General features: G+C 40.5%; 1 protein-coding gene across 2 annotated transcripts in view; it reads right to left on the bottom strand.

Annotated features, from left to right (window-relative positions):
- The window catches only part of PCNX2 (pecanex 2), a 309,377-nt gene that overhangs the window by 220,615 nt on the left and 75,767 nt on the right, over positions 1–12,995 (bottom strand). For both annotated transcript variants that reach the window (XM_024927813.4, XM_034949151.3), the window contains 3 exons: positions 10,258–10,411; positions 10,126–10,158; positions 767–938 (listed from right to left, as the gene is read on the bottom strand). In XM_024927813.4, coding sequence (XP_024783581.4) covers positions 767–938; positions 10,126–10,158; positions 10,258–10,411 — 359 coding nt within the window. The remainder of the gene's footprint in view (positions 1–766; positions 939–10,125; positions 10,159–10,257; positions 10,412–12,995) is intronic.

The raw sequence follows: 12,995 nt of genomic DNA, 5'->3' as shown, positions 1-12,995 counted from the left end.
GTATGCAGGTGACTTGTTTAAACAGAGCGTTTTATATAAAATACTGCCTAAACCTTAAGTCAAGCAAAGGGATTGGTGGAAGACTGGGTGATCTGAATATTCAGGACTCCTCCTGGACTGAGAACCGTGCCCATTCATGCTGCTACCCTGATGGCAAAACCATCCCCAGCAGGCACCGTAACAACCATTCTTCAGATGAGCATTTATTTTTATTTTTTTTTGAGAAAGAGTTTCACTCTTGTTGCCCAAGCTGGAGAGCAATGGCGTGATCTTGGCTCACGGCAACCTCTGCCTCCCGGGTTCAAGCAATTCTCCTCCCTCAGCCTCCCGAGTAGCTGCGATTACAGGCATGCGCCAACATGCCTGGCTAATTTTTTGTATCTTTTTAGTAGAGACGGGGTTTCACCATGTTGGCCAGGCTGGTCTTGAAATCCTGACCTCAGGTGACCCACCGGCCTCGGCCTCCCGAAGTGCTAGGATTACAGGTGTGAGCCACCGTGCCCAGCCCGGATGTGCATTATTATAATGGACATTATAGTGCTGCAACTTCTTGGTCATAAATATCAAAATCCTTTAAAAATAATTCCATAGTTGGATGCTTTGAGGCTTGGGCTCCCAGACAGTCTTCGGTAGATATGCAAGCCAAGAGGAAAATGCACATCTCTTCACCCAATAATCAAGTAAGGAAGCTTAGAAATTCAGAAGACAAAGGGGAGACATACCCCCAACCCCCATATTCTTCCCCACAACCCCATAATTAACTCACCTATTAAGTAGTCCCTAGCTGATTGTAGAAACACTGGAGAGAAGAGCTTCAGGCCATACACGACGTAACTGGGAGGGTGCCTGGCTTTGGCCCCTGTATCAAGAAGCAAAATAAGGCCACACAGCACACAAAAATAGATTGGTCTGCTATATGTTATGATTTGGTTGTGTCCCTAGAAAACAAACACAATTTCTGAATGGTACCTCTTATTTTGATTAAATGAAAAAAGCCTCATAGTCAATAATTTACACTATATCATATAACTTATACATATAACACATTTTCCCCCAACCACCACAATTCATATACAAAAAAAAAGAGGAAAAAAAGAAAAGAAAAAAAAGTCTGATTCTTATTCTGTCAAACCAGAATGAGACTATCAAAAAAAAAAATGTTATGCCTATCATTCTCAACAAGATTTACCTGAAAATTTAATTACCATCCTGAGATAAAATCTAGATCTAATTCAATGCTTTCCCCAACAGTGAAACTTCCATTCATCTTGTTCATTTCAAGTGCAAAACTAATTTAAACCACTGTTTGCTCTACACTTGGGTGCCACTATTAATAAGAAATAGAATTATAATTTGTGGGCTTTAATTTCCCAGTCTCTTAGAAAGCAAGACAATATGGGTATGAAGTTATACCTGCAGAGATTACATAAAATGTCTTAGTGTGCACAGTGGAATCATTCAGCTTAAAAAAAGTGTTATTTATACTATGTACACAGCATTTTCCTGTGAGGGATACCAAATATTTAGCAGACCTGATCTTATCCCTATGCCTATTGTTATGAGGCAAAGTAGAATTATTTTTTATTCTTCTTGAATTGAGAGAAAAATTAAGGAAAAGATACAACATCAACTTTTCAGGGCAAAAGCCAACAAAAAATTTACATCTCATAAATCAATGCACAATTTATAAGATTCAGGGGGAAAAAAACAATGAAAATGAATTGGGAAAAATGTCTTTTGCAATTCATGAACTGCCTTGAGTGTAAAAAGGAAGGATTAAAGTGATATGGTTTCAGATGTGAATTTTTAAAGTCACTGCCTTGAACATGTTATATTTAGAAATGCAATTTAAATTGCCACTGCTTCTATAATAGAAATCGTCCTATTCTGAGACCATCTTTTAAGAGGAAGGAAAACACAGTCTGTCCATGGAGGCTGGCTATGCTTGGCCCAGAGTCCAGGTTCAGTCTTAAGAATACTTGTACTCTTATGAAATTTCCTTTTGAATCCAACTAGGTCATAGATTAATGGGTATGGGAATACTTTTGTTGCATTTTTAAAAACTGAAGCTAAAGCCCAAGTTCAATCTAAATGTATTTCTCATCAAGTGAATAGCAAAATAAATTTGTTGGTATAAATAACGATGCAGTATACAAATACACATGTATATGAGACATTTCCTCAAACTGGCATGGTTTAGGAAATATCATTAAATAGCTACTTTCCACTTGCTCTGATTTTTTTTCTTTGATTAAAAGGTTAAAAATACATTATTCTAAAAATTAAAAGTCTTTGGCCTTTAACAAGTCTGAGATAGTATTTTGAATCTTCCAAGTCAAACTTTACTGGGCATGGGAAGGTTTTCTCTCTATTTGTAATTTATGAAACAAAACTTATAGCACTGTCACAAAAAGCCTGCCCTCATCACCATGTTACTGCTTTACCACATTTTCCCATTCTATGTTTTGGGTCCCCAAACCATACTAAGCATTTTGCTAATACAAGGCACATAAACCACTTTTTTTTTGAGACCGAGTCTCACTCTGTCGCCCAAGGCTGGAGTACAGTGTTATGATCTTGGCTCACTGCAACCTCTATCTCCCAAGTTCAAGTCATTCTCCTGCCTCAGCCTCCCGAGTAGCTGCGACTACAGGCACCCGCCACCATGCCTGGCTAATTTTTTGTATTTTTAGTAGGGATGGGGTTTCACTATGTTGGCCAGGCTGGTCTCAAACTCCTGACCTCAGGTGATCCACCCAACTTGGCCTCCCAAAGTGCTGGGATAACAGTTGTGAGCCACTGTGCCTGGCCACTACTTCTATTTGCCTTGATTTCTGAGAACACCTGTTAATAAAATGTCCCTGCTCTTCAATTCCTACTGCCACATATGAATCAATCATCAAATCTCCTAAGGACTGTTTTTTTAATTTTTCCAATAGAAAAATTCCAGTAGCTCCGCCAGCTGAAGTCTGATCATAATCTCTTAAAAACTCATTTGACACCATCAGGCCCCATCTGCTTTTAACCTTAAAATACACTGTAGGGAGCACCAGTGGAATTCAGCTGGGGAGCATCTTGCAAGGCTATTGCACAAAAGCAGATCTCTGTGTGCATTTGCGTTTTCCATCAGCCCTACCTCCATAAGCCATCTCGTCACCCAAATGCTAGTCTCAGTGCAGAGAAGGAGCAAGGTTCGAGACTCGAACAAAAACTCCAGGAGTCCTGCCTGTGGCAAGCAGTGGTGCCTGTGGCTAAGTGACGAGGCCATCCTAATTATCCTCTTAGAGACAGTGGAATGGTCAGCTGCTTCGAATGTTCTGTTGTTGTGAAGTGGGGAGAAAGGTTTTTGTTGTAAGGGAGCTGGGGTGTCTGGGAAAATTGTAGAGGCACACGGCTTGGCCTCAAGGGGAATGACCTGAAGTCTGTGCACAGCCTGGCCAGGCTGCCTCCATCCTCTCTCTCAGCTCTGCTGCATGTGCCAGCTCCAGGCTTCATTCCCTGGGACAGAAGAGAGTGCCTGACATCTGCTGAGTTGACAAATGTTCCTGTCTCCCCCACATTCAGATTTTTTTTTTTTTTTTTAAAGAAAGGATCTTGCTTTGTCACCCAGGCTGGAGTGCAGTGGCATGATCATAGCTCACTGCTGCCTCCCTCTCCTGACCAGCTATTCTTTTTGACAACTGATACAAAACAACAATAGCCACAACAGCTAATGTTTGTCTGGCCTTTCCTGCATCCCAGACACTGAGTGTCCTACCTACTTCAAGTGTATTCATGTAGCGAACCCTCAGAATACCCTGAGAAGCATATACTATTCTCATTTTGATAAGAGTAAACTGAGACATAAGGATGAAGAAACTGTCCCAGGCCTCACCAACAGAAAACAGCATGGCAGAGTAAGGACTGGAGCCCCATTTGCCTGGCTTCCTCTACCAACCATGGGGAGGCATGCATGTGGCACTGGATTCTCCAGACCCAAGGACTCAGCCTGACATCACAAAATTTCATTCATACTCACCACTCTTGAAACACAGAATGTGAACATTACTCATGTGAAGCAAATTCGGAGAATGAGGAAAGCATCCATGATAGTCTTAGGGTGTCAGTTTTTTCAAAGGACTCTGGGCAGAGAAAAGGGCTCCCAACTTGCGGAAGGTGTCGAAAACCCAGACATTCTCTGCCCACTTCTCGGCTGTTGCCCTGTGACATTATGGTCACGTACATTGAAGTCTCATCACTGCAACAAGGGTTTGCTGTGTTTTATAGTTTCTCACAATGGTGTAGGTTAGTTTAATTAAACATTATTTTTTGGTGGCTGTTGATGATTTCGTTTTTACTTTAGCTTTAGCAGTTCACTTGTACATTCAGAGCCATCCTAAATGTTCATAATGCTCTTTGGTTCCCCTTGTATGTGGAGCAAGCAAGGACAGCTGGGGGTGGGCACCCACCACCCCACTGTGACCCTACACAGCAACTATTTTATGATCCACACTTTGTATATACAAGAGAATCCAAAATATTTTAAGGAATTCTCTTCGTATGGAAGAGAAGCAGTAGCCAAAGGGTTAAATAATTCTCAACAGTTTACTATTGAGATATTAAGGTACAACGTCATTTTAAATATAGCAGAAATGTGATAGGCTACTTTAAAAATTGAAAAGAAATAGGCAAACAGATTCTTTAAGCTTAGTTTATCATTGAATTCTACAGAACAATTTATGTTAGGTCCAACTTCGTAACTTTCAGATCTGTGAATCCTGACAAAATGGCAGATGCAGTTGTCCAGGGAAGAGGGCAGTGAAATGGGTATCCAAGTGTTCATCAAGTGCCGTCCAGGGCACTCCACTCCGCTATCTCCTAGTTCACGTATTTTCCTACTGTCTCAGCACTGCCCTCAAAGGCAGTGAAAGAGAGCAGTAAGAGTGGTGACCTACATTCTGCCTTTAATCAATGGTAGAAATTAAGTATCATTTGAAATGGTTTCTGTTTTAACTACTACTGTTTTGAGCAAAGACACAATTGAATATTATTTGAGAACTTTTCATCAAGATCCATAAAACTAAGTTGACCTTATTTCTTAGGATTGAGTATTGAGAAATTATTTCATGTCATTCAAAATCATTCCTCTGATAAGCACTACATTAGCCAGGTGATCAAGGTCAACATCAACAGAGATAAGTCATATTGATAATTTGTCCCATTGATGTGATGTGATCCATCATGTTACCTCTGTGGTTTTCCTCCTAAAATCCATAATCCCTATCTTATCGTGAGATAAACATCAGAAAAATCCCAACTGAGAAACAGTGTACAAACTACCTGACCAGTCCTCCTCAAAACTGTCAAGATCATCAAAAACTATTAGCATATTGGCATATTAGTATATATGTTCCTTGGATTTCTTCCAGTATCCACCTCACCCTATATATTTTTTTTAAGTTTCCCAGAAACTGTTTCCTTTTAGAATCAGACTAATAATTTTCAGGCTTAAGGAAAATCTGAGAAATGGTCACAGCCAAAAGGAGCCTACAGAGACAAGACGGCTATTATAATGTAATTTGGTGCCCTGGATGGGAACCTCAAACAGAAAAAGGGCATTAGGTAAAAAACAAGGAAATCTGAATAAAATGTGGACTTCAATAATAATGTATCAGTATTGGTCCATTAATTGCAACAAATGTATCATATTGTGACTAATGCTTGAGGTTAATACAGCGAAACTGGGAATGGGGTATACAGACACTCTTAGTACCACTTTCCCAATTTTTCTGTAGATTTAAAACTACTCTAAAATAAAAGGCTTACTTACAAAAAATAATCTCCAATAATTTCTACATAACCTGAAGCGGATACCAAATGTCCTCCCTGAATAGTAGCAACAGTTAATTGAATAGAATGCATAACAAGCTGTAGCCCTCTTTGGAGTTTGTACTGTAAGGAATCAAGACACATATGTAAAGAGAAAGGAAACATTTACAGAGGACTTAGTATACTTAGTATACGCTAAAGCCTGCACCAGGCATATTACATACATTGCCCAGTGCACTCTTTTTTTTTTTTTTTTTTTTTTTTTTGAGACAGAGTCTCACTCTATCACCCAGGGCTGGAGTGTAGTGGCGCGATCTCGGCTCACTGCAACCTTTGCCACCCGGGTTCAAGCGATTCTCCTGCCTCAGCCTCCTGAGTAGCTGGGATTACAGGTGCCTGCCACCGTGCCCAGCTAATTTTTGTATTTTTAGTAGAGATGGGGTTTCACCACTTTGGCCAGCCTGGTCTTGAACTCCTGACCTTGTGATCCACCCACCTCGGCCTCCCAAAGTGCTGGGATTACAGGCATGAGCCACCATGCCTGGCCACCCAGTGCACTCTTTATTAAATCCAACTGATGTTATTCTGATTATCCGTATTTTGCACAAACACAAAAATACTGCTAACAATTGCTAAGTGCTTCAGGGCCAGATACGGTGCTAAACACTCAGGGACACTGCATTGTTTCATTCTCTTGCAATCCTGTTTTATTATTTATTCCTCTTTTGCAGACGAAAAACCTATGATTGAGAGAAGTAAGTTTCCCAAGCTCTCACAGCTTACACATGGTAAGGCTGCATTCAGATATGAACCCTGTATGCATTTGGTTACTCCAATATTTCTCAAAGTGTGATCTGTGATCGCCTCCACCATAATGACTTGGGAGTGTGTAAAAATGCAGATTACCGGGTGCTGTCCCAGCCAGTAGAGGGGAGGGGGGAAATCGAGCTCTGCCTCTGGCTTGCCCAGGCGATCCTGGGCACACTGCTCTAGTTTTTCACTGTCTCTTGGATATTCTACTGAATTTTGCTTTCTGGGTTATTAGTGGTTACTGTCAGTTACACATATATGGACACCTGTGTAAGCAAATTAATATCTTCATTCCCCATTAATATATTGCCATCTCTGATCCTCAAATTGCAAAGTTTCAGTTAGACAGTATCCAACTCCTAATCTTTCTAAGCTCTCCCAGACCTATTTTCTTTTAGAATCAAACTAATTTCTTTTGAGCCCAGGGGCTACTGTATCATACCTGTTGCCATGCTATTATTATTCATTCTGCATTTAAAATTGAAATACACAGTGTTATGCAAAAATTTTATTTTCATTTCGCTATCTTCTGATTTTAACAAATTGCTCAAAATATGCCACCTGTGCTCTTAGAAGCACGCAAAAAAGAAAGGTCTGTCAATCACTGTAAGAGCAAAAATTGGCTGAATTTATTAATAGCTACCCTCCACAAATGTGCAAAATAGTGCCGTCTGAAAAGCAGTTTGGTTCCTTTCACAGCCCCTTATGAATAAAAATCAGCAGCAAGCTTGAGAATCGTCTCTGTGTCCCAAACCTGGGTTCCCGATCCTGACCATCTCCTTTCTAAAGCTTTCTATCTACAAATGGGAGGTAATAAATCTGTCTTCTAAATACCCACATGGTTCAGTCAGATTGCAACAAGAAATATTTTATAGCTACCATATTTTGTTTCTTCATTAGAAGTACTGGAGAAATGCCAACTCAAATCAGAGACTAATCTACTTAGACATCTGTGTAAGCAAATTAATTACTGCAATAAACATAGTTAAATGTCTGACTATGTCTTACAAAAGTGATTTCTTACTGTCTCACTATATGACATGCTTGCTCAGATAAAGGAATAGCAGCTTGATTGATTCCTCTGGGAACTAAATAATATAACTCCAACCTAGAGCAGTGGCATAGGGGCCATAGTAACAGACATTACAAATCCACAAGGATTATGCAGCTGTACTTGCCATCCACCTTTACTGGGATGTCCTCCATTATTTCTGAAAGGATATGCAGGAAAGGAATGTTTAACAGCATAGAACACCCCTCCCCAGAGTCATGCAGAAAAACAGCGACACTGAAGTGCAGTTAGGAGTGAGGAGAGTTGACTGAGGCAGGAGAATGGTGATGTGGCATCTAGGGTGGGCTTGAACAAAAAAGCTTCAAAGCTGTACATCTCTCTCACACCACCTAACCCAGATTTCTGACGATAATCACAACAATACATCTCAATACCCTAATTATGCTGCTTCTACTTATCTTGACATGCAGACTCTAGGATAAAAGAAGATGTATTACATGTAAACCAATTATGGGGAACAGAGGAATTTAACAAGATAGCAATGTATGCCATGTGATCATCCAATTATAAGCTTTTCTTAATTACTATGAGCTAAACAGGAGCTATCACAGATTGAAAAATGGGTCCTAAATCCTGGATATAATTTTTTTTAAAAGCACAATAGAGGGAAAAATCAAGCTTTCTTTCATTGGGAGGGTTTTCCAGGGCTACAGGAGATTGCCACAACAAAGGAAAGACAGTTGCTTAGCGAGCTGGGGAGTCTACCTGGCGGTGAACTCGGTACAGAGGCATGTGGCTCAGATGCCTGCAAGGGGCACTGCCTGTCCCATAGCACCCACCCCGTAGGCCACCATGGATGAGCAAAGGGGCAGCAGGCTCAGAGGAAAGCACATGTGTGTGTTTCAGAGTTCACAAAATAATGCCAGGGCACCAACAGATCAGCATAGGTGAGCTCAGAGTCTTTGTTATGAATTAGCTCAAAGTTACAGAGATGAAAAGTAACAATATATGTGAAAATGTGGAATAAAGAGATTAGCTTCATGTAAAAAGAATAAACGATTCAGGGAAATGCAAGTTAAAACCACAATGAGCTATTACCTCATGCCTGTTATGATAGCTTTAATCAAAAAGACAAAAGATAACAAGTGTTGGCAAGGATTTGGAGAAAAGGAAACCCTTCTATACTGCTAGGGGGTACAGAAATCGGTACAGCCATTATGGAAAACAGTATGATTTCTCAAAAAAAAAATAAAAATAGAATTTTTAATTCTATGTGAATATGATCCAGCAACCCCACTTCTGAATATATATCCAAAGGAAATAAAATCAATATGTCCAAAAGATATATGCATCACCATGTTCATTGCAACACTCTTCACAATAGCCAAGACATGGTATCAACCTAAATGTCCATCAACACATGAATGGATAAAGAAGATGTGGTATATATATATAATAGGAATATCATTCAGCCTAAAAAAAGAAGACCATCCTGTCATTTGCAACAACACTGATGAATCTAGAGGACATTATTAGGTTAAGTGAATTAAGTCAGGTGCAAAAAGAAATATACTGCAGGATGTCACTTACATGTGGAATCCAAAAAAGTTGAACCCATAGAAAAAGAGAATAGAATGGTGGTTACCAGGAGGCAGTGGGATGGGGAATGAGGAAAGATTGGCTAAAGGGTACAAAGTTTCAGATGGACAGGAGGAAGGAATTCTGAAGATCTTCTGTATAGTATGGTGACCATAGTTAATAATAATACACTGTTATACTCAAAAACGGCTAAGAGAGTAGATTTTAAATGTTCTCACCAGAAAAAAAAATGATAACTATATGTGGTTATAGATATGTCAAACAGCTTGATTTAATAATTCTACAATGTATACATATATCAAAACATCACCCTGTACCCCATAAGTATATACAATACATTTTAAAAATAAGAATAACCATTCATGCCCATATAATTATATCACTAATAATAAGAGCTAACCTTTATTGAGCAATCTCTATGTGTCAGGTACTGTTATAGCACATTACATGGATTATTTAATCCATGTAGGCATTTCCATTAGACCTATTTACACATAGGGAAACTGAGGCATGAAGAGGCCCAGTATGTTGTTCAGTGTCAAACATTCAGGTGGAGGAATCAGGACACAAAGACAGGCAGTCTGATGGCAACGTCTGCGGTCTTCCCGCGAGACTGCTCGGTCTTTGTTGACTTGAATCCAGTGGGATAGGAAAGACTCTGCACACACTCTCCACCCCCTGCCCCACACCTTCCCCCATACCACCCACACCATGCTCTCAGATCTAGCTGGAAGCTGGCCACCATGCACTTATATATATATGTATTTGATATTTCTACTTTATATTCAGTATAGAGAGCTAGGTACAGACTTGGCCCTTTGACTAGATTTTGGCTTTTTCCCTGTCTTCGACACAGACAGACAAGAAAAGCTACTTGCCTGTATTTGGAAACTTACGTGTATTGGTGAGGCGGGGTCAGGCTGAACACTCTAAAACACAAATCAGAAGTGTCTGTGTCATCATCTCATGATTTCAAGGCTACATTAGTGACAGCACACGCTATTGGTAAGAATTAGATGTGGTCTTGCCTTTAGCAGGGAGTACTGGCAGCTGGCCATGACGAGGCAGAAGAGGAGCACCCACATATCTTTGCAAAAGCCTTGGCTCAAGGTCAGAAATCCAAGGAGGGAAACCAGGACAATGAGTAAAATCGCCAGTACATTCTCCTTGATGTCTTCAGTTCTGTGCAAAATATATACATAAAAGCAAAAAAAAAAAAAAAAAAAAAAAAAAAAAAGAGTAAGTTTTGCCTTTTTTTTTTTTTTTTTTTCTGAGACGGAATCTTGCTCTATCGCCCAGGCTGGAGTGCAGTGGCATGATCTCAGCTCACTGCAAGCTCTGCCTCCCAGGTTCAAGCAATTCTCCTGCCTCAGCCTCCGGAGTAGCTGGGACTACAGGCACCCGCCACCAAGCCCAGCTAAATTTGTATTTTTTTTAGTAGAGATGGGGTTTCACAATGTTAGTCAGGATGGTCTTGATCTCCTGACCTCAGGATCTGCCCTCCTTGGCCTCCCAAAGTGCTGGGATTACAGGCGTGAGCCACCGTGCCCAGCCAGTTTTGCCATTTTTAAACAGAATGCCTTCATGTTTCCAAAAAAATGAACCATGACAACACAGTAGTTACCTTAAGCAAGACTTTATTCCCCTATGAGATTTTAGGGTTTCTTTCTTTCCTTATTCCTCATGCTATATAAACAAAATCCAACTTAATACCAGATTTTTGTTATTGAAGCAAATAAAATCTCATCCCATTGGATCTCCTTGGCCACTAAACTGGGTTTACTGGCAAAACGTAGTTAATGATTCCATCCATGACCATGAAATGTGTTTCAGATAAAGAGCTTCACTGGTTCCTTTCAACAGAAGGGGGTGGTAAGGGGGATGCATTCACACCTGGCCTAAGCAGACAATCATTTCCAGATAAAACTTTTGGTGTCCGAGTTTACTGTCAAATTTCAGGAGCCAGGAGAGCTCCAGCAGGAGAGTTGAGGGTGAGCTGCAACTTCCTGACAGTGCGGAGGACCTGCCCTGGGGTGTGTCGGGTCCACACTGTCTCACTGGGTGACTCTTGTTTGGACTCCCTATACAAGGTATAGGGTAGAGAGGTGGGGTCATCCAGAGGTGGAGTGTTATCAGGTGGGTATGCAAAGGACAACGTAAGGCTGTTTTAGGATAGAGATAGGAAGGGTCTACAGGGCTGGATCATGTAGCCTAGGTAGAATAGGGAGAAAACTGAAGATGGCAAGGGCTGCAAGGTAAGAGAAATATGGTGGGGCAAATTGCTGGAGAGGACTGAGGAACATTTGAGGAAGTTAGAGAGAGATACAAAGGATGAGCAGAGACAGGATTATAATGTCAGAGGTGGAAGACTTCTGTGAGAGGATAAGATGCAGGGTGAGGCCATGGAAGGAAGTGGCAGAAACGGAGTCACAGGGGACGGCATGGACCACAGGGTCAGGGAACAAGGGGCCTGGGTGTTTGGGTGGGTCATTCGCAAGGATTCTGAGTATACTTCTCACCTTTCCAGTTTTTGCTCATATACCTGTTTTTCTACCCCACTAAGCTGATATTTTTTTTTAGACAAGAATATTTGGCTACTTTGTGCCTAGCAAGTAGGCAATTGTGAACATTTAAAAAAAATTAATAGGATATGTTGTTGAGAGACATTTGTGATTCACAGCAAAACTGAGGGGAAAGTACAGAGTTCCCACATAGCCCCTCTCCACAGACACATGCACACAGCCTCCCCCACCATCAACATCAACTGATGAACCAACATTAACACATCATTATCCATCAGTATCACCCAAAGTCCATAGTTTACATCCGAGTTCACTCTTGGTGGTGTACATTGGGTTTTGGCAAACGTATAATGACATGTCTCCACCAAATCAGAACTCTAGTGAAAGTTCCACTGCCCTAAAAATCTGTGCCCCACCTATTCATCGCTCCCCTACCCTAAGCCCTGGCAACAACTGATCTTTTTATTGTCTCCATAGTTCTGCCTTTTCCAGAGGGCCATATAGTTGGAACTATATGGTACGTAGCCTTTGCATATTGGCTCCTTTCTTTAAGTACTATGCATTTAAAGTTGCTCCATGTCTCTGTGCCTCACTTCTTTTTATCTCTTATAGCATCTCTTTGTATGAAGATACCACAGTTTGTTTATCCATTTGCCTTTTGACGGATATCTTGATTGCTTCTGAGTTTTGGCAATTATAAATAAAGCTGTTATAAACATTCATGTGCAGTGTTTTGCATGGACGTCAGTTTTCAACTCATTTGGGTAAACATCAAGGAGCATGATTGTTAGATCGTGTAGTGAACAATATGTTTAGTTTTATAAGAAACTGCTGAATTGTCTTCTAAAGTAGCTGTACCATTTTGCATTCCCACCAGCAGTGAATGGGCGTTCCTGTTGCTCCACATCTTCACCAGCATTTGGTGTTGTTAGTGTTTTGGATTTTGGCCATTCTAACAGGTGTGTAGTGGTATCTCATTGCTGCTTTAATTTGCAGTTCCCTAAGGACTATTGATGTTGAATGTCTTTTCATATGCTTATCTGTCATCTGTATATCTTCTTGGTGGGGTGTTTCTTTAGGCCTTAAGCCCATTTTCGGGTTGTTCCTTTTTCTTACTGTTGAGTTTTAAGTGTTCTTTGTATACTGGATAACAATACTTCGTTTTTTAAAATATTTTCTTCCATTCTGTGGAACATTTTTTAATGAATGAAAAAATGAGTGAAAAAGAACCCGAATCTAATGCT

Source organism: Pan paniscus, chromosome 1 (genome assembly GCF_029289425.2).
Source record: "Pan paniscus chromosome 1, NHGRI_mPanPan1-v2.0_pri, whole genome shotgun sequence".
Classification (NCBI taxonomy): Eukaryota; Metazoa; Chordata; class Mammalia; order Primates; family Hominidae; genus Pan; species Pan paniscus.
Note: the sequence above shows the minus strand (reverse complement) of the source record. Positions and strands in the feature narration are given on the sequence as shown.